The following is a 26,932-nucleotide window of genomic DNA, read 5'->3' as shown; positions in this document are numbered from 1 at the left end:
TTTCATCAAACATTAATTTGAGCACTACTGAAATTTATAGATATGTTACATATATTATACAAAAAAAATTAATATGTTAATTATTTTGATATATTTGCTTTTATTTGATCACAATTAAATGGTATTAAAAAGAAGCAATTTAAATAGTTAAAAAGCAAACATTACAATTTACAAGCATGAGCTAATACCATATAAAGCTATATGCAATTTAAATATTTTAATATATAACATAAGTAATCTCCAATAAAAATATTAAAGTCTCTCCAAGTATTCAAAATAATTAAAACCAAGGGTAGTTTTAAAGAATTAGTATAAATAGTTTATTTAAAAAAAAAACCTAAACAATTTTTTAGAGTTTTTTTTATCAGGATTTGAATTTTTATACCATTTTAATATTAATTATATTTGTTGATAAAAGAAAGAATTAAATATATACTATGAGATTTTACATTTTAGATTTTGTAACTCTCTCTTTTTAGTTGGGAAAGAAAAAAAAAAAAAAAAAAAAGAGAAGCGGGCCCCCCTAAAATTGGTGTTCCCTCCTCGTTTCTTCCCTTCACGTCTTCCGATGCTTCTTCACGAGTCGCAGCCCACTTTTGTTGTCCTCTTTAGATCTCTCTCTCTCTATCTCTCTCTTTTTCTTCTTAATTCAAGAGATCCTCTTATTACACAACACTAAAAGTCAATTCGATCGCTTGTCTTAATAATCCATAAGCTTGTGATTTTGGGTTTGGAACTTGGGAACGATGTCAAAGTTTCAGAGCAATTTCAACCAGAAGATAGATTATGTCTTCAAGGTAGTATTGATCGGCGACTCTGCTGTTGGTAAATCTCAGCTCCTCGCTAGGTTTTCAAGAAACGAGTTCAGTATCGAATCTAAAGCAACCATCGGTGTCGAGTTTCAGACAAGAACACTTGAGATCGATCATAAAACTATCAAAGCTCAGATATGGGACACTGCTGGTCAAGAACGGTAACAATTTAACAAATCTATTGATCCTTGTTTTCAGATCTTAGATTACTAAAAAACCTATTGGTTGCTTCAATATGTATAATCTTTGCCTTCATGCTAATTAATACTAATATATAAGTTGTGCGTTCACCTGTCCCTGGCGACCAACGACCCTGACCAAACATTGTCGTATAGACCAAAATTTATAGTCCAAAATAAACGATCGATATTTTTATGTCTAGTTGTTCAATTGTATTTGTTATGGCTCTGATTGTTGGAGGGTTTTTTTTTTTTTTAAATTTAAATCTTATGTTTAGGTATCGAGCGGTGACGAGTGCATACTATAGAGGAGCGGTAGGGGCAATGCTAGTTTACGACATAACGAAACGACAGTCGTTTGATCATGTAGCGAGATGGTTAGAAGAATTGAGAGGGCACGCTGACAAAAACATTGCGATTATGCTTATAGGAAACAAGACTGATCTCGGGTCACTTCGAGCTGTACCAACCGAGGATGCTAAAGAATTTGCTCAAAGAGAAAACCTGTTTTTCATGGAGACATCAGCCTTGGATTCCAACAATGTCGAGCCGTCTTTTCTCACGGTTCTGACCGAGATCTATCGAATCGTGAGCAAAAAGAATCTTGTTGCCAATGAGGAAGGAGAATCTGGAGGAGACTCTTCCCTCTTGCAAGGAACTAAAATTGTTGTTGCTGGAGAAGAGACTGTTACTAAAGGGAAGGGTTGTTGTGGAACATCATAGAGAATCAGTTTCCTTATCTTTTCTTGCTCTCTTTGACTGCATAAATAATGTGTCTACTTTGTATGTAAGCAGCTGTGGAAGATAGAGTTGAATGAGTTGAGCATTTGTATACTTAATTGAGTTGTGTTTATTCAGGATACTACAATACAAGTTTTTTGGATTATGACAAATAAAGCTAAACACTAGGTAGAAGACCCGCGCCTCCCGCGGGATTATGTATAACTACAAATTATATTACGAATGTCACTCTTTGTTATTTAATTTATTTAACATATATTTATATCATTATTATTAATATTTTTAAGTCATAGAATATCTAGACGGTTATTTTTTTTCTATTTGTATATTTTGGTTTGATTTTATCTCCATTCACAAAAACTAAATCCAGTTATGTACAGATTCGCTTGTTGGGTTACAGAAACTTTATGGATTTGGAATTGTTTTATCGAGGCCCAATTGTTCAAATTATATTCATAATTTTATTTTATTTTTATTTTTGTAGAGTGATGTGAAACGACAAACTGATATTTTCAAAGTTGTCGGTTTGTATTTTTTTTTTCATATGTCAAATATCTAGTTCTTCAGTTTCTTCCACCGATTTAACGAAACCGTGAAAGAATTTGGGCTGATTTTCTGTAATCTGTGAAGGTAATCCATGATTCATCGTTTTGCTATTGTATTTCCGATCTCCTTGATTTGTTTTTTTGGAGAGTTTTTAATAATTATCGATTTCTTTTTTGTTCCCATCGTTTCATTTGGAACTAAGTTCCAATCGAAGCATCTGTAAATTTGATTTCCTGTTAACAGATAATCGGTTAAATCCATTGTATGCTTGCTGAAACTCGTCTAGATCGAAATCACATCTGATCGATGAGTCAACCATTCGTATCAGGTAATTGCAAAAGGCTCTTCTACAAAGTTTATTGTTTCTCCCGTTAATTTCTTTTGTAATCTCAATGGAAAATAAATAACAATATATACTGGAAAGATTTGTAGTTAATTATTTCATAGTACAATTTCCGTTGTATATTTACATGTACAAAAGTTTAATTTATGGATTTCTTAGTTTATTTGGTTCAAAATCGTATCTGAGATTGTATTAAAAACTTCACTTCAACATGTCTTTATTCTTGCACTATTTTTTAAACAGGTTTTTCCCAAGATTTTAGATAATTCTGTCACGGATACTGTTCTAAATATAAATTGTAAAGAGGTATTACATTATTTGGTATATAGGAGACAACGTTTAATATAAATTGTAAACTATTAACTATTAAAGCTTGTACAGATTAAACTGTTGGTGTCTAACAATCGTCTTAATTTGTTATAAGTGTATTCTAATCCATGTATGTTTTCCCTTGAATAGTTTGGCATAAGAGCATGGAATCATGGTTGTTTTCGTTGAGTATGGTTCAACAAACTCTTCTCAAACTGGTTAGTATCAAATTTATCTTCAATCTAACTACAATAATACAGTATTGAGTTTTGTATATTTGTCTCTATAATATTTTAGTTGTGTTTTTATTAAAAATAATTATTCTCTGATAGATAAATAACATAATTATAAAAACTTGTTGAAAACAACTCTTGTTTGAACGCATCCCTTACAAATAAAAATCAGAAATACCAGTTATTGCCTTACTGGAAAAACTCTCTATTTCAGTTATACTTAATCCACGTTCTGTATCATCCTGTGTCTCTTCCCTTAGACTTAGTGACCATGGGTCCTGGAAAATACAAAACAATTTTTTAGAAAAAACTCTATTAAAGTAATACTTAGGGATGTTAAAATGGGTAAACCCACTCCATTTAAACCCATCCCATTTAAGTATAAATCCATTTAAACCCATATATATTTGAACCCATTTAACTACACCCATTTAAACATACATTACCCCATTTAACCTATTAAACCCATTTAAGTATATAATTTTGGTGATAATGTGCAATTTTGTGGCTTTGTAATTTTGGCTGGAAAGCATTTTCATAAGCATTTTTGGCGAAAAAACAAGATTTTGAGAAAAAAAAAATAATTGATAAAAAAAGACAATTTTGTTTTTTTTTTCGGGAAAACAAATTTTTGACGGTTTTGGCGAGAAAACACATTTTTACGGTTTTGACGGGAAAAACACGTTTTTACGGTTTTGACGGAAAACACATTTTTACGGTTTTGGCGAAAAACACGTTTTTACATTTTGACGGGAAAAACACGTTTTTACGGTTTTGGCGGAAAAATACATTTTTACGGTTTTGGCGAAAAAACACGTTTTTACGGTTTTGACGGGAAAACCATGTTTTTATGGTTTTGGCGGGAAAACACGTTTTTACGGTTTTGACGGGAAAAACACGTTTTTATATTTTGACGGGAAAAACACGTTTTTACGGTTTTGACGGGAAAAACACGTTTTTACGGTTTTGACGGGAAAACACGTTTTTATGGTTTTGGCGGGAAAATGTGATTTTACAATTTTGGCGGGAAAACACATTTTTACGGTTTTGGCGGGAAAACACATTTTTACGGTTTTGGCGGGAAAATGTGATTTTACAATTTTGGCAGGAAAACACATTTTTACAGTTTTGGCGGGAAAATGTAATTTTACAATTTTGCCAGAAAAATAAAATTTTATATAATAAATATTTAATAAAAATATCAACATAAATGGGTCTAGATAGGTACCCATTTATTTATAATAAAACCCATATAATTAATGGGACTAAATGGGAAAACTCATTTAACCCCATTTAATTTTTTCCCATAAATGGGTATACATGGGTTCATTTTAGTTTAACATACCCATTTATATAAATGGGTTTGCTGACCCATATTAACATCCCTAGTAATACTTAATAGACGTTCTGGATCGTCCCATGTCTTTTTTCCTTACACGTATTGACAATCATGTTCGTAATACAGAGTAAATTTCAAACATAAAAACTTTTGTCAATCATTGTGATGGTTATGTTCGCACTACGATTTGTTTTTATCTACATAGAGTTCGTAATACGATTGCAGTGTGACCGACAATCTGTCACGAAAATGCTGATGTGTCGTCGTTATAGAGCTCGAGACACCAATGAATTTATTGCCTTCATTTTTAATGGATATTTAGTTATTTACACATAATTGCTATTGAATGATTAAGGAATATTCTTTTATAAATAATTAAAAAATCAAACATTTCAATTTTAAAATTTATTTTAATTATTTTTATAACATATTTAATTATTAAAATATAAAATAATTAGATCTAAAACGTTTTCAAAACCGGAATTTATTTACATACTAAAAAAAATTGATAACTATTCACATATATAAAATTTCTAAAATAAAATTATCACAATATCCCCTATATATTAATAGAGAAGCACTCTCAAGAAAATGTTGATGTGTCGTTGTTAGAGAGCTCGAGGCACCAATGAATTTATTGCCTTCATTTTTATGGATATTTAGTTATTTACACATAATTGCTATTGAATGATTAAGGAATATTCTTTTACAAATAATTAAAAAAATCAAACATTTCAATTTTAAAATTTATTTTAATCATTTTTATAACATATTTAATTATTAAAATATAAAATAATTAGATCTAAAACATTTTCAAAACCGGAATTTATTTACATACTAAAAAAAATTGATAACTATTCACATATATAAAATTTCTAAAATAAAATTATCACAATAATCATTATTATAGGGAATTGACTTATTTAATACCATTGGTATAATATTTCACGGATGAAACATACTTACACAAAATAAATAATTTTAAAAATAAAAAATCTTGCATAGATTGAACATATATTTTCACATATATTTAGTTCATACAAAATAGGTTTATTTAAACATATTCTCCCAGGTTATATATATATATATTTTTTACAAAAACAAATTTTAGATCCTAGAACATAACTTTACTCATAACTCTAATTTTATCTACATAGATTTATTCCCCACATAGTGCGAGTTGTTATCTAGATAGCAGTGTGACCGACATAGAGTTCGTAATACGATTGCAGTGTGACCGACAATCTGTTGTGCAAGATTATCAAATAGTAGGAAATTTGTTGGCCCAGTGTTATCAGTCACACGGATGTGTAACTTAAACCTATATAGTCAAAAACACAACATTTCGTAAGTACAATTTTTTTTTTTGTACTTTTTGTCAACATATTATTTGTGCAAAAATACCTTGGGACAAGTATGGGATTGTCGAGTTTGCACCTGGGACAATTGAAAGTCATTGGTAAGATGTCAGCAGCTTCATCCTCATCTACATCACCAAGTAGGACTGGGACAACTTTTTTAGAGCAATCCTTACAGCTCCAATAATACCAACCCATATCGCCATCGATGGCTAATATAGTAGCCATGACAATACACTTGCTCACCTATTAATTTTTAAGTATAATCAAATTAGAACCAATAGCTTCTCTTTTTTATTGAGAAAGTAAAAACAATGTGTTATATTTGCAGTGATGATAACCTCTCGGAGTGATTTTACTTCAGCAATTGTTCTCCTTGGTGTATGGATAAAGAAATCATCTTTGTCAGATACACCACCAACGATTGCAAGGGGGTTCAAGTTAACCACTGCCAAGGCTAGGTTGTCTTGAGGGAGCCTAAATATATATGCAAGTATGTACAGTTAGTTACAATTCAATTCAATTTTTACTTGGAATTTGCAGAATATATACTTACAGAGCCCTAAATGCTTCCACGCAGGCCATATCCGGATTAATCATGACAGCAGAGCAATTGTAAGCATTGGATAAGGAACGATTCTCTGGATATTTAAATTATGTCATAAGTAATATACATTCTTGTGTATAAACTAAGAGTACAATATTTATATATATCATAAGATAGTACCTTTCCAGACTTTGATTTTGCCAAATTGAATTGCACAGAGGACAGTGGTTCCAGGGAATGCTTGGATGTTGTTGTTCACATGCTCAGCAAATGATCCCCAAAGCACAACAGATAGGCGGTCATCACTACAAAGACAAAGAGGGTAAGTTTTTATTTCACTTTAACCTCTATGAATGTTGAAATATGAAAATTAGATTTATACTTTTCATTCCTCAATTCCACAGTGATCTTCTTAGTGTCTTTCCCATTGACAGGTACATCTTCAAGTTGAGTGACATTCACCAGTTGGCCAACGACATCTACAATAAAAATTATATAACTATTGTATATATTCTTTGAATTTTTTTCGCTATGCCTGAATTATATTAGGTATGAAAGTACTTACCAACCAAGTAGTTGTCATCTAAAGTACCGGCTTTGATAAGACCAAAGTTAACTGGAGAGAATCCGTTAAGATCATCCGGTAAAGGGATGTCACACTTCCTAACACGTGTGTTAGGGATGAATGCAATCCGGTAAGGATGATGCGTTGTCCGGTACATGCCTGCGGAATGAAAAAGAGCAAAGTTGATGATGATTCTAGTATCCCCTTCTGCCAGTTGGTCCCTAAAAGTTTCGGTGAGAGCATTCTTGATGGTAGCTTGAATTTTGTCCCCCTATAAAAGTTTGGGAAACAACAAAGCAATTAGTATAAAGTAATATATAACATAAACCAAAAATATGTAATCGAATTCAAAAAAGAGTTAACGAAAGAATTAGAGTTAACTAAACTAACCTTAGCATCAATGAATATCATTTCAATGGTTTCACCCATTGAAGCTGAATACTGTTTCCACAGCCTGATGATTTTGACCTTAATTTTCCACATGTTCTTGAATGGTTTCAAATCGGTAACATTGTTGAAGGTAGCCATGAGAAACTTAAAGGATGAGTGGTTATTAATTTTGAATAAGCTTGGTTGGTGATGGTGGAAATGATGGGTTTGGATGAACGTTTATATAGGGGTACTAATTTCAATCAGTGATTTTGGTTTCTATTATTATATTATTCATTCACTTGTTTATGGGAATGATTATTCATTTACTTGTATATTTGATTAGGTAGTTGATTTCGGTTTTTTTGGCGAAATTTGTTTATGCAAATCCAGGATAATTGGTTTTGTTAATATGTTAATCGCTTCTTCTACGGAAATCTAAGATTTTTTGTGTTGTATATGATTCCTTTTCCGGTGTGGTGTGGAGTAGATTAGATGTTATACACGTCAGCTTAATTTGGAAACTTAAAAACTTTTGTAGAATAAAATCATAATAATGGGCTATAATTCTTATCAACTGTAATCAAGAATTACGGTATTAACATTTAAATTGGATTAATTTAAATGAATGTAATGATATGATTTATTTACTCCTCAAATTAAGGACATTAGAGAGTTAAATTACGTAACAAACAATCTTTTTCAGTTTGGTCTTTGTTATCGGATTTTTTGGTGAAATTTATTTATACTAATAGGATTTTGGTTTTTGTTAATATGTTAAAATTTATAGAAAATAACAAAATTGAATCTACTGATATGATTTACTTGCCATTGTAAAAATGGGCTATAATTTGTTAATTACAGAACCAATATTTAATAACTTTTGTAGAATAAAATCATAATAATGGGCTATAATTCTTATCAACTGTAATCAAGGATTACGGTATTAACATCTAAATTGGATTAATTTAAATAAATGTAATGATATGATTTATTTACTCCTCAAACTAAGGACATTAAAGAGTTAAATTACGTAACAAATAAATATTTTATTTCAAAATGTTACAGAACCTAATTACATAACCAATATTCGATTTTCGTTCTTTTTTGTTGTTGTTGTTGAATTAATATTTAGGGGATATGTAATATAGATAATCTATGATTCTGTTGACACAAACTAATATATTTTTTAATATATGATGATGTAAGGTCAATTTGTAGAATATATATGTGAATAGAAGTGCTTTATTAAATCTGCATTGGATGGGGAAATAAAGATAATGTTATTCAAATGAAATACACATATTAATGGATTTTGCATAATCACATAATTGTGCTTATTCCTTTTACGCTAATAGACATGAAATCAATTATTTGTTCTCCGTTTGAGCTTCGTAGTTTTGATGACCTATTTTGATCCTCTTTCTTCCACTTGTGATTCTGTCTCCTTTGATTAAATATTGAAACAACTTCTTCACATTATGAGTCTGACCAATTGGAACCTGTAGAAATGGAAGATAGATTATTTCCTATATATTAATAAATGAAAGAGATGTATGTGCAGGGAATATAGACCAAAAACAAATGAAGCTTACAGTGTTTCTCTTCCACTGTTTTGCATTGACATCATACACGAACTTATGAGGAATCTCATCATACACATATATAGGTGATTTGTGGTGGCTATTTCTCTCAAACCATGATGAAAAATGATGGACATAAAGCTTTGTGAATGGGACAGAATCTGCTTTAGATGCAGGTACATCTTCAGTTACATTATTTACTTGAAACATTGTGTTAAAGTGAGAACACTTTTCGAAGTAGACATGTGAAAATTGACAATGGAGAATTGTAAGAAGCAGTCGGAAGTTGTTTGCTTGCTTTGGAGGAAGAACAAAACAATTGTGTAGATTTATGTGTTAGTGATGAAAAGAATGTATATATAGGTGTGAGAGGAGAGAATTATTGATTTGTTTTTTTATTATTATTAATACAATGGCAGGAAGCTGTAAATAAGTAGAAGTTTTGAGGGTGATTTGAAAAAAATGTCCTGAGCTCTATAATGCTGACACATCAGCTTTTTCACCAAAAAGTTCCTCTATTAATATATATGGGATTGTTAGATTAACTCCAATGACTTCCATATTAATTAGTATCTCTTTTCTTTTAATTTTTTAAAAAAAAAACAACAACTAGGATGAACTTTTTTTTTTTTTAACACAACACACTAGAAAAATAGTTGTCCAAAACAGTCTCTTTTATGTTTGATAAAATAATTCACCTAAAGCAGAGTGGGTTCCTGTTGGTGCGGGAATTAGCACCCCCAACATACCGATCTAAATCCGTTTAAAGGAACCGGCTATCTAAACCGGTCTAGACTTGGACTTCATCTCTGAAGGCCCAATAGCACCAAAAAGCCCAGTGCCGAGGTGACGGCCCGACGTCTCAGCTCGCCCTACAGCTGACCTAGCAAGAAAGGGCGAGCTGCAAAACATATCAAAATTCAAAATCAGGTCAGAACAAGATTGTCCGATTTGACGAAATAAAGAACGAGATGATACCAGGCGAATTGTTCCACACTCTTCGGCGACCACATTTCGGATTCTCAAAAGAGCGGTCATCAACTCGGACAAAGAAATAGCGAACTCTCAATTTCTTGAAATTTCTGACTTTTTCCCCAGGAAGGAAGTTATGAGCTGGTTTCGTGTTAACCATCCACGACTCGCTACGTTGGCTATTCTTAAAATTCGTTAACTGCTCAAAGCATTCGATTCCGAGAAAAACTTCAGCCTCAGCTGCAATAGTGAGAGCGGCGACGAAGTTGCAGATACTACCTAGGGAGAGTTGGCATATCGGAATTTTACGGCAATGAGCGTACTGAGTGAGCAGGTTAGGAAGAGGGAACCATAACCGGCATTGGGAGAAGAATCCCTCGTATAAGCAAATATACCCGAGAGGCGGATTCCACGGACGTTGGTGATCTCCGGGAATAATAATATGGACGCCAGAGTTGAGTATGTCGCATGAATTCAACAGTGTGCGTACCGTTTCAGTAGTGTTGGTCGTCTTCTCGCCCCCAATTTCACTTCGGTGATCTCGGAGAGGAAGGAGATCCTCGATCATGACTCCATCAGGAGCAAGTCGGACAGTTCCACCATTCGAGTTGTCAGGTGGGAGATCGGAGGTTGACAGAGCATTCCCATGGTTTCCGCGATCCTCTTCGTCGATTAGAGAAGGGACCGGAATTTCGCTGGGTCTGAGTCTTGAGGAACATTCGGCTTCTTCAGGCCTATTTGGCATCTCGCCTTGATCCGATCTGATGACGTTCGGAGGTTTTCTGTTGAAATTTTTACGGGTCAATGGTTCGCTTGTGGTAGCAGACGAGGAAACCATGGTCGAGGTGAAGAACAGTGCAGATCGCCGAAGAGTGTAGAAGAGAGTGACAAACAGCAAAGTAATTAAGGACGAAGAGAGAGAACAAAGTAATTACCTTTGACGAAACGGCAAAAAGTGAAAGCAATCGGTGGATACCAAGTATTTATAGAAGGGAGTGGGCGGCAACCCTACGCGGAGTCATAATTGCCTATCTAACCTATGCGACGTCTCGACTTCCGAACTGACAGATGCGACGCATCGGACACGTGTCACTCGACTAGTGGATGGCGAAGCGGCGCGATGATTAAGGGAATTAGATTCGGATCTTTTTACGGATTAAATCGGATATTCTCTCTTAAAGTTCGGTCATTCGAATTAACTTCTGAATGTACCGAACTGAGGGGGGACTAATTGTTGGTGCGGGAATTAGCACTCCCAACATACCGATCTAAACCCGTTTAAAGGAACCGGCAATCTAAACCGGGAGCTCGACCTAGACTTGGACTTCATCTCTGAAGGCCCAATAGCACCGAAAAGCCCAGTGCCGAGGTGACGGCCCGACGTCTCAGCTCGCCCTACAGCTGACCTAGCAAGAAAGGAAGGACTTTTCTAATCAGCCCGCCTGTAATTAGGAAAGTCAATATATTCGGTAGATCTTTCAATATATTCAGTAGATCCTTTAAAACCTATATATAGAGGGCAATCCTCTCATTGTAAGATCATTCAGAAATTAATACAAAACCCTAATTCCTCTTTGTCCTTGAGCAAAACCTAACTTGTTTCTCAAGAGATTTCACTTCTTCCTTGCTTACTTATTTTGATCTGAATTCTTTAAGAGATTGTTATTGAATTTGTTTCTCTTCTAACAAATTCATTGTGTGAAACACCAGTTTCTACAGTTCCCATGCATAAACTACCTGACTGAAGCTAGTGTTACTAGTAATAGGTGTAGGGATAGTTTTACGTCGATCATCCTTGATTTTGTTGTTCACATAACCCCTTATTGTCTTGACAGTAAGAGCCACATTACTCTCAACAAAGGACATGAACTTACTGGAGAAGGCAATATCTTCCATATGTGTTGTGATAAACACAGAGACAGCATCTTCGAGTATCTCGTCCGAATGAATCTTTGCAAGCTCGAGGACATCAAATACATCTGATGATTTCATGGAGGCCGTGAGGTGGTTTCTGCAGATTTCTTGGAGGTATGGAATCTCGTATTTGTCTGCAGCTAGGTAGAGCGTACGTACATGCTGCACCATTTTCGTCTCAGGAATCGAACCGTTGTGTATGAACTCAAGAAACGCCTCTAGCTCATCGTGTGTCATCTCTGGAAGAGTGATTGTGTTGTCCGATGAAATCTTGCAATCATCTGAATCCAATATGTTCCTAAACACCTTCGATCTTGCCACCTTTGTAATACAAAAATCCATCATCAGCAATACTTTTATAATAGAAACGGCAAAAGAGGGAGAGAGAGAGAGAGAGAGTAGCTAGCTAGAGAGAAAACAAATATACCAAGATAAGTTTGTGAGCGGGGATAGCATCAGTTTGGTCCCCTGGTTTGAGCCATATATCGACTAGCCGCTGTTCTTTCATGGTTTTCATAAGTCCCCCAAAGAAATCAACTTTGTTTCCAGATTCCTTAACCACACTGCACATACCTTGCGATTAAAAATATCATGTTATAGCTCAATGCACTATATTTAAGTCTCTTCTTTGCTCTTAGATTTAGAAAAAGAAAAAGAAAAAAAAAAAAAAAAATCCACCAAACTAGTGTTTCTAAAAAAAGGGTTTACTCACAATATAAAGCCGAATGTTAGTCATATATGTCTATTCGCGCATTGGGGATTAAATATGGTTTAGCGAAATCAACTATAGCATGTTTATTTTGAAGAAACAAGTTTCCTATTGCAAATTAAACAAACCAATGCAAGTATGCAACAGAGAAGTAGTCTCTAACCGGTGAAGATGATTTCTTTTTGCAAATTGAGTCTCCTCATATGCATTAAAAATAAAAATAAAAATAAAACTAGTTCCATCCCTGACCTAATTCTTCTATATATATGAGTTTTGTTTGATTTTTCTAAAAACCGGCCCTAAACGATTATGAAGATATATACTAGAACAAGTACGTAGTTTTTGTTACCTGCAGTAGAGAACATTCGGGCGGTTAGAGTTTTGCTACTTGTTCTCGCTGTTTTCTACTTTCTCGGTGGAGAGGAGAAATCACAGAAACTTGGAGAAGGCTCTCTACGTTATAAACGTAGCGTATATATATTATAGATAGAAGGAACAAACTAGGGTTAAGAGTTACAATCCTAATCCTATATTACTTTACTTCAAGGGGAATTTAGCTAAAAATTGTAACAGTAATAATAATTTCTCTTACTTAAAACTAATAAAACGAATTTTCTTAATTTCTAAAAAAAAAGTTTTACAGCCTGCTCTGGAAAATCGCCCGAGCGTGTTAACCTGATTGAGATATTGGATTTGAGTCCATTAGGCAAGGACCGTTTCAACATCATGGATCATGGTGAGCAATTGTTGCGGAGTCTTTTCAATGCGGTTTTCTGAAAGAGACACGTGAACTCCTCATCGATTCGGGAATTGAGTACATACGGACTACGGTTTTTGATGTGGTTTTGTCGTTTGCAAAGTGTCGGAAAAAGAATTACAAACGCAACTATATATATATATATATATCCAGTATATCCAGTCGTGACAATGAACGGCATGATCTGAACGAGTCCAACTTCAATTGATTGACATCACTCAGCCTGCTCCCGAATAAACAAAAGCATACATAGTATGAGGTTTGAATCCCATGCGGCTACTGTCTAATCATTGGTTTATGGTCCACCACACACACATTAAGGTTGAACTTGAGCATAGCTCTACTTTTTGGAGGTGGCCTACCACAAAAGTATCTACCTCGTACCAGACATTCCTACATTCAATATGTTGCATGTAGTAGCGGCTATTTGAATACCAAGGATTTAAATGTTTATGAGTAGGTTGACCAATCAAATATACTTTAACCGGTTCAAACATAAAGTCCTAAATTTGACGGACTTGTGAGATATCAGATGCTTGAGCAAAAGCAGAGTTCCAATCTATTAAACTTTCAGAATCGAACAGGAAGTAGAATGAAATTTGTCGACCTTGCAGCAACTGGTTGTGTGTGGCTGAAGACAACCGAAAGTTATGAAAATCCTTTCTTTCCTTTTAGATTGATAACAGAGAGCTCTTGTTCAACATACTCTCCTGCAGGTATCGCCGGATATTTACTTGCCAGTGATGATTCCGCGAAATGACCCAAAGGCTTCAGCTCGGCATCAGAGGCGATGTGGGCAAACAACTGCAACAATAATACCAAATCCCTTTTAGATTAAAAAACCAAAAGAGTTGAGAGAGCTTCTCAGGAAATTGGTTTTTGACTTACAGTCGAGGAAACTCTCCATAGGCTTCGGTTTTGTTCTTTTGCTAATTTGATTGCATCCTTAGTCTTGCTCGTGACAACCACCTCATGCATTCCGGCAATGCATTCTCCAGCAGTCAGCCATTCTATCTGGACACACATGAACACCAACATACATAATTCGAGATATTTATTTGGCTGTTCGTTCAAGTAAAACACAAGGCAGTAACATCTCCGTACCTGTTTTCCAGTTTGAATCAAGAGGCAACCTACGGGGACTTTAACCGCAACCTTTTCCCCATTCCTTAACCAAATATACAGACCAGGGAATCTACTTTTTCCATGAATTGTTAGAAAATTGAAGTCGTAGTGGTATCCTGCAAATATCGTCCCCTCCTCATTGTAACAGCTAAGATCACTTCCCGTTGGAGCAAGAAGATGAGGACCCTGAGGAGATTCACAAGAACAACGTACGCTCTTCCAACTTAAAAAGAAATCCAAACACTTAGCCAATTCATCCACAAGTTAAAGCTAAATGTAGGAACTCTTGTTTCCACAGAAATCTAATAATATACATACATACATACATACATACATACCTGCTTCATGAGTGATGTAAATGCATCTTTAGGCAAACCAAACCCGATCGCTGCCATTTCAGCAACAACCTAAAACAAACAATTTAAGACAATAGAAAAAGAAAAAAAGAAAAAAAAAAACCATCAGCACATAATAGTTAGTTATAATAAGTAAACAAGCATCAGATTCCAACTCTCTTGTAGCAAAGCCTCACCTCCACCGCAGATATCATCTTATAACCCCATGAGTCCATTACTTCTTTCCACTCTGGAAAACCTTCCGGTATAACAGGCTCAGAGTTGAGCTCCTAAACCAACGACACTTTCAAATCAATTACAAAATCCATCTAAATAAACACATATACAATAACAAATCTTTTATCGAAATGTATCCCCGACATCTCTCACACCTTAAACCGTGTGTTGGATGGGCGAGGACCAGCTCTCCACATATATCTCCACTTATGATCTGGTCCTTTAGGAATATGTGGTTTGTATTCGTCAGACATAGTCTTGAACTTTTCTTGCATCTCTTCATCAACCAAACTTCTAGGAACTTCAACTCCCTCCGGCGTCACACCAACCTTAATTTTAAAAGATTGAAACTTTTTCAAACAACAACAACACTAAGATCTGTGCCCTAATCTTACCCTAACCATTGGGCTTAACTCAGATTCTAGAAATTGAAATTGAATGTGATGGGTTAATCAAAGATTCGATTTTTTTTCTTTTTCTTTTTTGAAAGGGGGAAACGAAACCTGATAGTGGAGATGAGGTCTCTGTTGGAGTCGTTTGAAATCATCCGACTTTTGGAAATAAGTCTCCATCATGTCGATGAATCGATCGTTGTCTTGAGCACTGCATCGCGGATCTTTGACAAGGAGAGCTCCGGTTTCTCTGAGGATCCGGCTCACTTCTCGGCACGAATCGAGGAGATCAGTTCCCAAATCGTCGCCGGATGATTCAAGGTAACAAGACAGATCTACGACGGGTAACTCCATTACCGACAAAAAAAGAGCAAGAGACAAGAGTAGAAGTCACCACCACTTGTGTCTGTGTGTTGTATATATATGGCGGGAGATTGAGATGGAGGAGTAGATTTGATGAATGTTAGCAGTAGTAAGACTAGTCGCCAATCCATTGTTCATTGTATCTCAAGGAGAAAAATGGTTCAGGAAGAGATTGTTTACGTTGACCAAAAAAAAAAAAAAAAGAGATTGTTTACTTTTTAGAAAGTAAAAAAGTAAATATTCTTTTTGGATAAAATTTACGTTTTTTTAACCATTCAAGATTTTTTAAAAATAGAGTGGTTTCCGGTGAAATAGAGAGAATCTAGTATTTTTTTTTTTTTTTTTTTTTTTCAGTTACGCATGAATCAACAATATGTAGGTTTTGAACTGTTTTTTCAAATGGTTTTTGATTTTAGTTCTTTTTCTTCTAAAAATTCATATTTGAAAAAGTGAATATCCTGAAAATAGAAAATCTAGATTCTAACAGGTTTTACTATATTTCAACCCAAAAAAAAAAAACAGTTTTTACTATTTTTTTTTTAACGGCAAATCAATTATATTAGGGAGATTCTCAAAAATAGCACTAATTTGAGTTTTTTTGCCAAAACTAGCACACACTTTCTAAAGTTCCAAATCTAGCACAAATTTTATAAAAATAAATATTTTTAATTTTGAGAAAATCTAAAACATATCTTCGATCTATTATCAATGTAGTGTTCTCTTAGCTGAAGACTCTCTCCTCCAATCCTCTCAAAGTCATCGAAATCTAATAAAACCCGTGACACCATCAAAGATCCAAGCAGAAGCTGCTGCTCGCACCTCACTCTTCAACGAGATTACTTAGATTTTAGGTTCAGATGTTGTCAAACCATATGAGACTACGCGGCTCAGATCCCATGAGTCAGGACCAGTTTCTTGCACGCAAGGTGTTCGTGAAAATGCTGCAACGAGATTTTCAGGCGAGAATGAAGAAGAGGCTAAGAAAGTTGTTGTTGAAGAAGCTTATTACTTCATTTCATTGCTTATTACTGCATTACCATCACCGTTCCAACATCTATTCGCATCTTCGTGAGCCACGCTAAACCCAAGTCAAAGTGAACCAAATCTGTAATCGTTGCTTCTGTCGCTATTGCATAGCAGTTATTGTTTGGTTGCTTATCAATTGTACGCTCGAAGGAATCGAAGAGTTTTTCTGCTTTGATACGATGTCTTTACTGATGGCGGGAGTTCCGGGACCCAAGTTTATATGTTTGGTTACCGGGTTGAATCGGAAAACCGGTGTTTGAGTTTGGAGAGGAGAGTTACGCTAGTTTGAAGTTGATGGAGATACAAGCTAAAGAAATTCTACCATTGATGGAGAGAAAAAATGTGCTTGGAGCTGCTAGGACTGGTTCTGGTAAAACCTTAGCTTTTCTTATTCCTGCCACTACAACAAATATGTACATTGATAGCAGACGGATATAGCTCATTTTCCGTCACTGCTATGAAAGATGAGATTTTTTTTCGCTTACTTTTTAATAGCATCTTATTAACGCTATGATAGGAAAATTATGTAGCGGGAAACAAAAGTGACTTTTGTCCGCCAATACTTAGTGAAATTATTCACTTAATCGCCAAATAAAAAAAAAACCCAAAAACTCGACACACTCTCTCTCTCTCTCTCGTTACAACCTAAGCTCAACCTAAGAAGATTTCTTCTTCTAAATTCTCTGTGTGTGCTCAAATTCTTCTAAATTTCTTATCAATTCTTCAGTTTTATCGCCGTTTGTGAAAAGCCCCAATTTCGCCGTTTGTGAAAAGCCCCAATTTCGCCCTAAATCTCCATATCCATCGCAATTGATAGCTCGAATCCATTTTTGAGGCATGTCTTTCTTCTTCCTCCTAATTTCGTTATTTGTTTCGATTATTTGTGATTTCAAACAGCTTTTGATTTCGATAAGGGTCAGATTTAGTTATCTGTTTTGTTAGGGTTCGATTTATCTAGATTTATTTCGTTATCTGTTTTTTAGGGTTCGATTATTTACAGATTTTGAGAATGTGGAGTTTCGAATCCATCTGTTTTGTTAGGGTTCGATTATTTACAGATTTGACTCAAAAATAGCTTTTGGATTTGAGTATTTGCGCCTTCATAAACTGAACGATTTTTTTTTTTTCCCAAGTGTTGGTGATTGAAATGTTGGGGAACTGAAGCTTCTCATTTCTCTGTACTCACACAACAGGTTAGTATCACTCAACCAATAGTTAAACATTATTATTACACACGAATATTGGTGATTGCTATGTTTTGTCCTTTGAGTCTGATTCGTATAAATAGTGATTAGATTAGTGAGATTTTACACAGTTAGATATTGGTTTAAGAGCATCTGTATGTGTCTGAAGTAGTGCAGTATTGTCTGAATTGTTGCTTAATGTGAGCTTTGTATAATATGTATCTCTATTTTATCTATAAAGGTTAAAATTTATATTATAACATATAATGTTGGACAAGGCATGGGTGCATCTATGCAGGTAAGGAATTATATTTCATAATTAGGTTTTATTTTGGGTTTGGATACTTTAAGATGTTCTTTTAGTTATGATTTTTTTCTTTAATTATCCATTGAAGAGCTGATCCTGGTTATAAAAGTGGAGCTTGGAAATTTGTAAGGGATGTGTCTGCGGCTTTAGGTGACATAGAAATGATAATATGTCCTTGTAAAGACTGTCGTAATGTAGTACGACAGTTAAACAGTGTTGTGGTTGAGCATCTTGTAATAAGAGGGATGGATGAGGCATACAAGGTGCATAGTGATTGGTATCATCATGGAGATGTGAAGTCAGTAGATGAATTTCAAAGTAAACCAACTCAGTGGAATGAGGAAGTTTTTGAGTTATATAAAGCTGCTGAATTTTTTGATCAAGAGTTGGCTTTTAGAGGTGACTTAGCTGACCAACCTGTGGGCGACTTAAGTGAGATTGCAGAGGGTGAGGACCAACAAGAGGATGAGTTCCTTGCAAAGATCCGGGATGCTGAAACCCCACTATACCCTAGCTGTTCAAACCACAGCAAGTTATCGGCTATTGTGACTTTGTTTAGGATTAAGACACATAATGGCTGGTCGGATAAGAGCTTCAATGAACTGCTTCAGACATTGCCAAGCATGTTGCCAGATGGTAATGTCTTTCACACATCATTGTATGATGTCAAGAAATTTTTAAAGAGCTTTCATATGGGATATGAAAAGATCGACGCATGTGTTAATGATTGCTGCCTCTTCAGAAAGAAGTTAAAGAAGCTTGATAAATGTCCCAAATGTAATGCTTCACGGTGGAAGACTAATAAGCGGACTAATGAGGTAAAGAAAGGTGTCCCACAGAAAGTATTAAGATATTTTCCAATTATACCAAGGCTGAAGAGAATGTTCAGATCAGAGGACATGGCTAAGGACTTACGGTGGCATTACACTAACAAGAGCACTGATGGAAAACTTCGACATCCAGTAGATTCTGTTACATGGGCTCAGATGAATGAGAAGTATCCTTCATTTGCAGCTGAAGAAAGGAACATACGGCTTGGGCTGTCCACAGATGGATTTAATCCATTCAACATGAAGAATAGTAATTATAGTAGCTGGCCTGTGCTATTGGTAAACTACAATTTGCCTCCTCACCTTTGTATGAAGAAGGAGAATATAATGTTGACATTATTGATTCCTGGTCCACAACAACCAGGTAATAATATTGATGTCTACCTAGAACCTCTTATTGAGGATTTGAATCATCTGTGGAAGAATGGAGAGCTAACGTATGATGCTTTTAGTAAAAGTACATTTACTCTAAAGGCAATGCTTCTCTGGACCATTAGTGATTTTCCTGCGTATGGAAATCTTGCTGGTTGTAAAGTAAAAGGTAAAATGGGATGTCCTATGTGTGGGAAAAATACTGATAGTATGTGGTTGAAGTTTAGCAGGAAACATGTCTACATGTGTCATAGAAAAGGTTTGGCTCCAACACACAGATATAGGGAAAAGAAGACTTGGTTTGATGGAAAAGTTGAGCATAGGAGAAAGTCAAGAATTTTAACTGGTCATGAAGTTCATCAGAATCTGAAAAACTTCCAAAATGATTTCGGAAATGTGAAAAAGGCTGGGATGAAGAGAAAGAGAACTGTCTATAAAGAACCAGTGTTTGACAGTGATGATGATGAAAGTGAATCCGATGAAGATGAGGAAGTAGAAGTAGATGAAGATGAGTTATCAAGGTGGAAGAAAAGATCCATTTTATTTACTCTGCCTTATTGGGAGGATCTACCAGTACGGCATAATTTGGATGTAATGCACATAGAAAAGAATGTGACTCACAGCATTGTATCCACATTGTTGCATTGTGGAAAATCTAAGGATGGTCTTAATGCTCGTAAGGATCTTCAACATCTTGGTCTAAGAAAAGAGTTGCATCCTACCACAAAAGGAAAGAGAACATATCTTCCAGCAGCACCTTGGTCTTTGTCCAAGAATGAGAAGAAGATTTTTTGCAAACGACTATTTCATTTTAAAGGTCCAGATGGATACTGTTCTAATATTTCAAGAGGAGTTTCAGTAGAAGAGTGTAAGGTAGGAGGTCTGAAATCACATGATTATCATGTCTTGATGCAACAGCTTCTCCCGGTTGCACTTAGAGGATTGTTACCAAAAGGTCCTAGAACAGCAATACTACGGCTATGCGCATTCTTCAATCATTTGTGTCAGAGAGTTATTGATATTGAGGTTTCTACAATTTCAGCTTCCAATACTGTAATAACCTCAATATCAATAACTCTCTGACACAAATGATTGAAGAATGCGCATAGCCGTAGTATTGCTGTTCTAGGACCTTTTGGTAACAATCCTCTAAGTGCAACCGGGAGAAGTTGTTGCATCAAGACATGATAATCATGTGATTTCAGACCTCCTACCTTACACTCTTCTACTGAAACTCCTCTTGAAATATTAGAACAGTATCCATCTGGACCTTTAAAATGAAATAGTCGTTTGCAAAAAATCTTCTTCTCATTCTTGGACAAAGACCAAGGTGCTGCTGGAAGATATGTTCTCTTTCCTTTTGTGGTAGGATGCAACTCTTTTCTTAGACCAAGATGTTGAAGATCCTTACGAGCATTAAGACCATCCTTAGATTTTCCACAATGCAACAATGTGGATACAATGCTGTGAGTCACATTCTTTTCTATGTGCATTACATCCAAATTATGCCGTACTGGTAGATCCTCCCAATAAGGCAGAGTAAATAAAATGGATCTTTTCTTCCACCTTGATAACTCATCTTCATCTACTTCTACTTCCTCATCTTCATCGGATTCACTTTCATCATCATCACTGTCAAACACTGGTTCTTTATAGACAGTTCTCTTTCTCTTCATCCCAGCCTTTTTCACATTTCCGAAATCATTTTGGAAGTTTTTCAGATTCTGATGAACTTCATGACCAGTTAAAATTCTTGACTTTCTCCTATGCTCAACTTTTCCATCAAACCAAGTCTTCTTTTCCCTATATCTGTGTGTTGGAGCCAAACCTTTTCTATGACACATGTAGACATGTTTCCTGCTAAACTTCAACCACATACTATCAGTATTTTTCCCACACATAGGACATCCCATTTTACCTTTTACTTTACAACCAGCAAGATTTCCATACGCAGGAAAATCACTAATGGTCCAGAGAAGCATTGCCTTTAGAGTAAATGTACTTTTACTAAAAGCATCATACGTTAGCTCTCCATTCTTCCACAGATGATTCAAATCCTCAATAAGAGGTTCTAGGTAGACATCAATATTATTACCTGGTTGTTGTGGACCAGGAATCAATAATGTCAACATTATATTCTCCTTCTTCATACAAAGGTGAGGAGGCAAATTGTAGTTTACCAATAGCACAGGCCAGCTACTATAATTACTATTCTTCATGTTGAATGGATTAAATCCATCTGTGGACAGCCCAAGCCGTATGTTCCTTTCTTCAGCTGCAAATGAAGGATACTTCTCATTCATCTGAGCCCATGTAACAGAATCTACTGGATGTCGAAGTTTTCCATCAGTGCTCTTGTTAGTGTAATGCCACCGTAAGTCCTTAGCCATGTCCTCTGATCTGAACATTCTCTTCAGCCTTGGTATAATTGGAAAATATCTTAATACTTTCTGTGGGACACCTTTCTTTACCTCATTAGTCCGCTTATTAGTCTTCCACCGTGAAGCATTACATTTGGGACATTTATCAAGCTTCTTTAACTTCTTTCTGAAGAGGCAGCAATCATTAACACATGCGTCGATCTTTTCATATCCCATATGAAAGCTCTTTAAAAATTTCTTGACATCATACAATGATGTGTGAAAGACATTACCATCTGGCAACATGCTTGGCAATGTCTGAAGCAGTTCATTGAAGCTCTTATCCGACCAGCCATTATGTGTCTTAATCCTAAACAAAGTCACAATAGCCGATAACTTGCTGTGGTTTGAACAGCTAGGGTATAGTGGGGTTTCAGCATCCCGGATCTTTGCAAGGAACTCATCCTCTTGTTGGTCCTCACCCTCTGCAATCTCACTTAAGTCGCCCACAGGTTGGTCAGCTAAGTCACCTCTAAAAGCCAACTCTTGATCAAAAAATTCAGCAGCTTTATATAACTCAAAAACTTCCTCATTCCACTGAGTTGGTTTACTTTGAAATTCATCTACTGACTTCACATCTCCATGATGATACCAATCACTATGCACCTTGTATGCCTCATCCATCCCTCTTATTACAAGATGCTCAACCACAACACTGTTTAACTGTCGTACTACATTACGACAGTCTTTACAAGGACATATTATCATTTCTATGTCACCTAAAGCCGCAGACACATCCCTTACAAATTTCCAAGCTCCACTTTTATAACCAGGATCAGCTCTTCAATGGATAATTAAAGAAAAAAATCATAACTAAAAGAACATCTTAAAGTATCCAAACCCAAAATAAAACCTAATTATGAAATATAATTCCTTACCTGCATAGATGCACCCATGCCTTGTCCAACATTATATGTTATAATATAAATTTTAACCTTTATAGATAAAATAGAGATACATATTATACAAAGCTCACATTAAGCAACAATTCAGACAATACTGCACTACTTCAGACACATACAGATGCTCTTAAACCAATATCTAACTGTGTAAAATCTCACTAATCTAATCACTATTTATACGAATCAGACTCAAAGGACAAAACATAGCAATCACCAATATTCGTGTGTAATAATAATGTTTAACTATTGGTTGAGTGATACTAACCTGTTGTGTGAGTACAGAGAAATGAGAAGCTTCAGTTCCCCAACATTTCAATCACCAACACTTGGGAAAAAAAAAAAATCGTTCAGTTTATGAAGGCGCAAATACTCAAATCCAAAAGCTATTTTTGAGTCAAATCTGTAAATAATCGAACCCTAACAAAACAGATGGATTCGAAACTCCACATTCTCAAAATCTGTAAATAATCGAACCCTAAAAAACAGATAACGAAATAAATCTAGATAAATCGAACCCTAACAAAACAGATAACTAAATCTGACCCTTATCGAAATCAAAAGCTGTTTGAAATCACAAATAATCGAAACAAATAACGAAATTAGGAGGAAGAAGAAAGACATGCCTCAAAAATGGATTCGAGCTATCAATTGCGATGGATATGGAGATTTAGGGCGAAATTGGGGCTTTTCACAAACGGCGAAATTGGGGCTTTTCACAAACGGCGATAAAACTGAAGAATTGATAAGAAATTTAGAAGAATTTGAGCACACACAGAGAATTTAGAAGAAGAAATCTTCTTAGGTTGAGCTTAGGTTGTAACGAGAGAGAGAGAGAGAGTGTGTCGAGTTTTTGGGTTTTTTTTTTATTTGGCGATTAAGTGAATAATTTCACTAAGTATTGGCGGACAAAAGTCACTTTTGTTTCCCGCTACATAATTTTCCTATCATAGCGTTAATAAGATGCTATTAAAAAGTAAGCGAAAAAAAATCTCATCTTTCATAGCAGTGACGGAAAATGAGCTATATCCGTCTGCTATCAATGTACATATTTGTTGTAGTGATTCCTCCATTCACAATAAATAAATTTACCATATGTTTCATCAAGTTTCTCAATTGAAAACAATGCTCGTACAACTAAAAACCAAAGCCATATGATCAAACATGGTTTGTGTACAAAAACTCCAAACGTACCACCATTTTGCAGATTTCTTCTCTCATAGAAATCTCCATTTGCTATAACGCTTTTGACCATGACCATGTTTTCTATTAGAAACCCAAGTTCCTCTGTAAGTATCTCCATCAGCTCTAGTAAAAGTCACAAAACCTTCCATTCTCCATATTCGAATTCACCTTCGTAAGTAGCTCCACTAGGCCGCGAGAATTTGCCTTTTCCTGAATCTCTACCTCGTTTCCAATCACCTTCGTACAGACACCCATCTTTCTAGAGATACTTGCTGGATATGTGTCAAAACCCGCCGGAGAAGCTTTCCATATAGAGATATTCATTGGGATTTGGGAAGCGGCTTCTCAACATCAACTAAAGGCGTGGAAGTCACACACCTAGTCGTTCCTTGAGATCTCGATCTCACCATTGGACTAGAAGACTGAGCTAACAACACCAAACAGTCACGTCTCTCTACTTCGTCACTGTTTAAAATCACCAACACCAAATAGAACTACGAACCCAAATTATAATTGAATCGACGAATCTCTGATTAAATCACTTCATTGAAGCTTATATCGATCAATCTAGCAATTAACTGAAAGGTATGAGATTGGAAATTTGGAAAATTCATCACAAACTTCACGGGATCAAAGTAAAGCTTAATTAAAGCTTCAAGTGAGCGATCTCAGATCGGAAAATGAAGATCTCAGATCAGAAAAATCATCGCAAGCTTTGTCGGAGAGAAATGTTACAGAGATCGAGTTTTTTTTTGAGTTTTTTAAAATAATAAATATTGTTCTTTATTAATACTCAATATTAAAAAAAATGCTAGATTAGGAACATTTCAGCTTTTGTGCTAGTTTTGGAACAAAAACCAAAAGTTGTGCTATTTTAGGGTATTTCTCATTATATTATACCATAAGCGTTTACATGATACATAAAACCAATCAAGTACAACCATTGAAGCAAATATAGGAAATTGAACACAATTCCAATGAAGAAGTAGAAGTAACTCTGCTTTCTAAACGAAAACCTTACGGGCAACAGAAAAAAATCTGTTAAGTCCCTTCTTCATACATTCGTCAAAGGCTAACATATTATAGATGAAACTCCTAAATACTTTCTGCATTACCATAATTGAATGAAAAATTTGATATGTTGTTTGTGATGGTTTTGAAACATGCCTTCCGAAACGCCAAACAATATGCCGGTTAGCAACCATGGATTCCCCATTCATAAAGCCTGTAATTTGTAACAGAGGGACAGCAAGATCACCATCATTGGACTGTGGCCTTAAGAAGAGGAGGTTATCGCGGGAGTCAATTCCTTTAAACGGAGAGGATAGTAAAATAATTCCGGGATCAAAAACCCAAATGAGATCTTCAAATCTTTGCTTAGGAGAAGATTCATCGTTGATAACCGGAGATAACGCCGGTGTGAGAGTCCACTGGAAACAAACCGTACGTAAAGGAAGATATCACGATTCCATTGAATCGACACCGAACCGACGCAAATCTGATAAAGATGACAACCCCAACATCGATACAATGAGACAAATTATGCCTCGCACGAACCTGACACCACCCAATATGCAATTGAGGACAAAATCCAGTCCGTACAAAAGATTAGAGACATTGAAATCTGACTTTTCAGATTCATCGTCGTGAAGAACAAAGGCATATTTCGATTAGAAATATTACCAAAAATAATATAAAGAAGGAAGTGAAACAATTTAAATAGAAAGAGAGAAGGCAACCGACGCCGGGAAACCAGCGCCGGCCGGAGAAAGCAAAAAGTGGAGGTTTCTTATCAAAGATACGCGTTGGGAGAATTGCTCGTCCTTATGTTCTTTATTTTATTTTATTTTTGTATGTACAATTTTTACTATTTAGATATAAGTTTTGGTTCAGATAATTGTGTCTTTCACAAACAATATTGTCTATTTAAAAGTTCATGTCTTTTAAATTCTATATTAGTCTGACGACTAACTAATCATTTTTCTTTAACACAGTTTTTTCGTATTTATGCAGGAGCTAAATAATTTGAATTCAATATCTACTATACAATATTATTCTATAGTCTAACTAAAGAATTTTGAAACGATATAGTAATTTTTAATCAACTTTAAATATCACAGCTTCGTCTATTTACGTATTTTCATAAAATAAATATTTTCAGTATTTAACTATTTAATATTTTATTTTTAGAAGTTGTGTTATAATTTTCAGTTGCTACATTTTCAATCAGGGTTAAATATATTTTATTTTATAATTATTTTATTTAAAAGTTGCATCTACTTAATGTAAATCGTCTTTCGATAGTTCACTAGATTTTAACCCGTGGTACACCGCGTGCATATAATTTTATTATTATTTATATTTTATATTGTATTTGTTTATTAAATATTGGATTTTTCCAAATAGAGGAATAACTAAATTTTCTGATCGTTTGTGCGGCTAAATGTTTATATTGATTTTTTAACCCGCAATATACTTTATTAACATTTGTTTGTTATATTTATTTTTTTGTTTAGTATTTAAGATTCTGTTTTGATTTTACTTAATGATTTAATTATTTTAAATAATCTTAGTTAAATCAACTTAATTTTTATATGTCAAATATTCTAATATTAATAGTGTTGACAAATAATAAAATAAGGATTTAACCCATATTACCACAAATTTAATGATATTTTATTAATTTCAACATGTCATTTTTACAAATCATCTACTATATATAACCATATTATATAGTATTTTAAAATTTTTAATTTTACATATTCGTAATATTTTAAAATTTTATTAAGTTTATATTTATTAATTATAATATTTAAATAGATGTGAATCGAAGTTTTTCTTACGTTAAGAATCAAAGCTCACAGGTTTTGGAAAACAAAATAGTAATCAAATTGTTGTTTTCTTTATTTGCAAAAGATTCATAGAAAGAATATTTTCAATACAAAATAGAAGGTGTGGTTAAATATATCATAATTTCTGTT

The 26,932-nt window shown here is 34.7% G+C and overlaps 6 protein-coding genes and 1 non-coding gene across 14 annotated transcripts; 3 read left to right on the top strand and 4 right to left on the bottom strand.

The window, feature by feature from the left end:
• The first annotated feature begins 534 nt into the window (after window positions 1-534).
• Window positions 535-1,888, top strand: LOC104722640 (ras-related protein RABA4c). Its single transcript, XM_010440844.3, has 2 exons — window positions 535-973; window positions 1,270-1,888. Exons 1-2 carry the CDS (start codon window positions 747-749, stop codon window positions 1,712-1,714), a joined length of 672 nt encoding a protein of 223 aa, XP_010439146.1. The 5' UTR covers window positions 535-746; the 3' UTR covers window positions 1,715-1,888.
• A 324-nt stretch (window positions 1,889-2,212) lies between these two features.
• LOC104722669 (uncharacterized) lies at window positions 2,213-7,357 on the top strand. Of its 6 annotated transcripts, none has more exons than XR_015577707.1 (7): window positions 2,213-2,362; window positions 2,522-2,606; window positions 3,081-3,148; window positions 6,192-6,353; window positions 6,441-6,475; window positions 6,626-6,729; window positions 6,842-7,357. It is a non-coding gene; the product is annotated as an uncharacterized LOC104722669 (transcript). The 6 variants fall into 6 exon arrangements; XR_015577709.1 differs by having other exon boundaries at window positions 6,441-6,525; XR_015577706.1 differs by having other exon boundaries at window positions 2,481-2,606.
• LOC147948309 (replication protein A 70 kDa DNA-binding subunit E-like) lies at window positions 5,482-7,594 on the bottom strand. The gene is made up of 8 exons (XM_087480764.1): window positions 7,363-7,594; window positions 6,973-7,243; window positions 6,790-6,886; window positions 6,588-6,712; window positions 6,417-6,501; window positions 6,202-6,337; window positions 5,907-6,106; window positions 5,482-5,823 (listed from the first exon to the last, which is right to left on the bottom strand). Exons 1-8 carry the CDS (start codon window positions 7,498-7,500, stop codon window positions 5,652-5,654), a joined length of 1,224 nt encoding a protein of 407 aa, XP_087336890.1. The 5' UTR covers window positions 7,501-7,594; the 3' UTR covers window positions 5,482-5,651.
• Window positions 7,595-9,902: 2,308 nt separating this feature from the next.
• On the bottom strand, window positions 9,903-13,499 carry LOC147948308 (BTB/POZ domain-containing protein At1g01640-like). 2 transcript variants are annotated; one of them, XM_087480745.1, is made up of 4 exons: window positions 12,869-13,499; window positions 12,238-12,383; window positions 11,771-12,131; window positions 9,903-11,302 (listed from the first exon to the last, which is right to left on the bottom strand). In XM_087480745.1, exons 1-4 carry the CDS (start codon window positions 12,882-12,884, stop codon window positions 11,292-11,294), a joined length of 534 nt encoding a protein of 177 aa, XP_087336871.1. In that variant the 5' UTR covers window positions 12,885-13,499; the 3' UTR covers window positions 9,903-11,291. The 2 variants fall into 2 exon arrangements, with proteins under 2 accessions (XP_087336871.1, XP_087336867.1); XM_087480741.1 differs by lacking the exon at window positions 9,903-11,302 and having other exon boundaries at window positions 11,544-12,131.
• Window positions 13,500-13,702: 203 nt separating this feature from the next.
• LOC104722704 (uncharacterized) lies at window positions 13,703-16,095 on the bottom strand. Of its 2 annotated transcripts, none has more exons than XR_015577703.1 (7): window positions 15,477-16,095; window positions 15,129-15,302; window positions 14,934-15,026; window positions 14,740-14,808; window positions 14,381-14,624; window positions 14,165-14,290; window positions 13,703-14,080 (listed from the first exon to the last, which is right to left on the bottom strand). XR_015577703.1 is itself a non-coding variant. In XM_010440911.2 (7 exons), exons 1-7 carry the CDS (start codon window positions 15,717-15,719, stop codon window positions 13,925-13,927), a joined length of 1,068 nt encoding a protein of 355 aa, XP_010439213.2. In that variant the 5' UTR covers window positions 15,720-16,095; the 3' UTR covers window positions 13,703-13,924. The 2 variants fall into 2 exon arrangements, 1 of the variants encoding a protein (XP_010439213.2); XM_010440911.2 differs by having other exon boundaries at window positions 14,381-14,587.
• Window positions 16,096-17,887: 1,792 nt separating this feature from the next.
• Window positions 17,888-20,530, top strand: LOC147948307 (uncharacterized). The gene is made up of 3 exons (XM_087466199.1): window positions 17,888-17,947; window positions 18,180-18,236; window positions 18,334-20,530. The coding sequence occupies exons 2-3, from the start codon at window positions 18,205-18,207 to the stop codon at window positions 20,528-20,530; spliced, it is 2,229 nt and encodes a 742-aa protein (XP_087322325.1). The 5' UTR covers window positions 17,888-17,947; window positions 18,180-18,204.
• Window positions 20,531-20,532: 2 nt separating this feature from the next.
• LOC104709182 (uncharacterized) lies at window positions 20,533-22,797 on the bottom strand (the record flags this gene model as incomplete). Its single annotated transcript, XM_087466183.1, has 2 exons — window positions 22,746-22,797; window positions 20,533-22,648 (listed from the first exon to the last, which is right to left on the bottom strand). Coding segments are annotated over exons 1-2 (2,148 nt in total), but the record flags the coding sequence as incomplete, so codon positions are not given.
• Window positions 22,798-26,932: the final 4,135 nt, after the last annotated feature.

This window comes from Camelina sativa, chromosome 2, assembly GCF_030686135.1.
Source record: "Camelina sativa cultivar CO46 ecotype springtype chromosome 2, ASM3068613v1".
NCBI classification, from domain to species: domain Eukaryota; kingdom Viridiplantae; phylum Streptophyta; class Magnoliopsida; order Brassicales; family Brassicaceae; genus Camelina; species Camelina sativa.
This window is presented reverse-complemented; position numbering and strand designations above follow the sequence as displayed.

Bases quoted from the DNA above. Each gene is read 5' to 3' on its own strand.
- LOC104722640 (XM_010440844.3), top strand. From the start codon at position 747: ATGTCAAAGTTTCAGAGCAATTTCAACCAGAAGATAGATTATGTCTTC. The intron at 974-1,269 runs GTAACAATTTAA...TCTTATGTTTAG, and splicing joins GACACTGCTGGTCAAGAACG to GTATCGAGCGGTGACGAGTG.
- LOC147948309 (XM_087480764.1), bottom strand. From the start codon at position 7,500: ATGGCTACCTTCAACAATGTTACCGATTTGAAACCATTCAAGAACATG. The intron at 7,244-7,362 runs GTTAGTTTAGTT...AAACTTTTATAG, and splicing joins TGATATTCATTGATGCTAAG to GGGGACAAAATTCAAGCTAC. The intron at 6,338-6,416 runs GTAAGTATATAT...ATATATATTTAG, and splicing joins GTGGAAGCATTTAGGGCTCT to GCTCCCTCAAGACAACCTAG.
- LOC147948308 (XM_087480741.1), bottom strand. The intron at 12,132-12,237 runs GTATATTTGTTT...TGTATTACAAAG, and splicing joins CCGCTCACAAACTTATCTTG to GTGGCAAGATCGAAGGTGTT.
- LOC104722704 (XM_010440911.2), bottom strand. From the start codon at position 15,719: ATGGAGTTACCCGTCGTAGATCTGTCTTGTTACCTTGAATCATCCGGC. The intron at 15,027-15,128 runs GTGTGAGAGATG...TCGTTGGTTTAG, and splicing joins CATCCAACACACGGTTTAAG to GAGCTCAACTCTGAGCCTGT. The intron at 14,588-14,739 runs GTATGTATGTAT...GAATCTCCTCAG, and splicing joins TTACATCACTCATGAAGCAG to GGTCCTCATCTTCTTGCTCC.
- LOC147948307 (XM_087466199.1), top strand. From the start codon at position 18,205: ATGTTGGACAAGGCATGGGTGCATCTATGCAG. The intron at 18,237-18,333 runs GTAAGGAATTAT...TATCCATTGAAG, and splicing joins GCATGGGTGCATCTATGCAG to AGCTGATCCTGGTTATAAAA.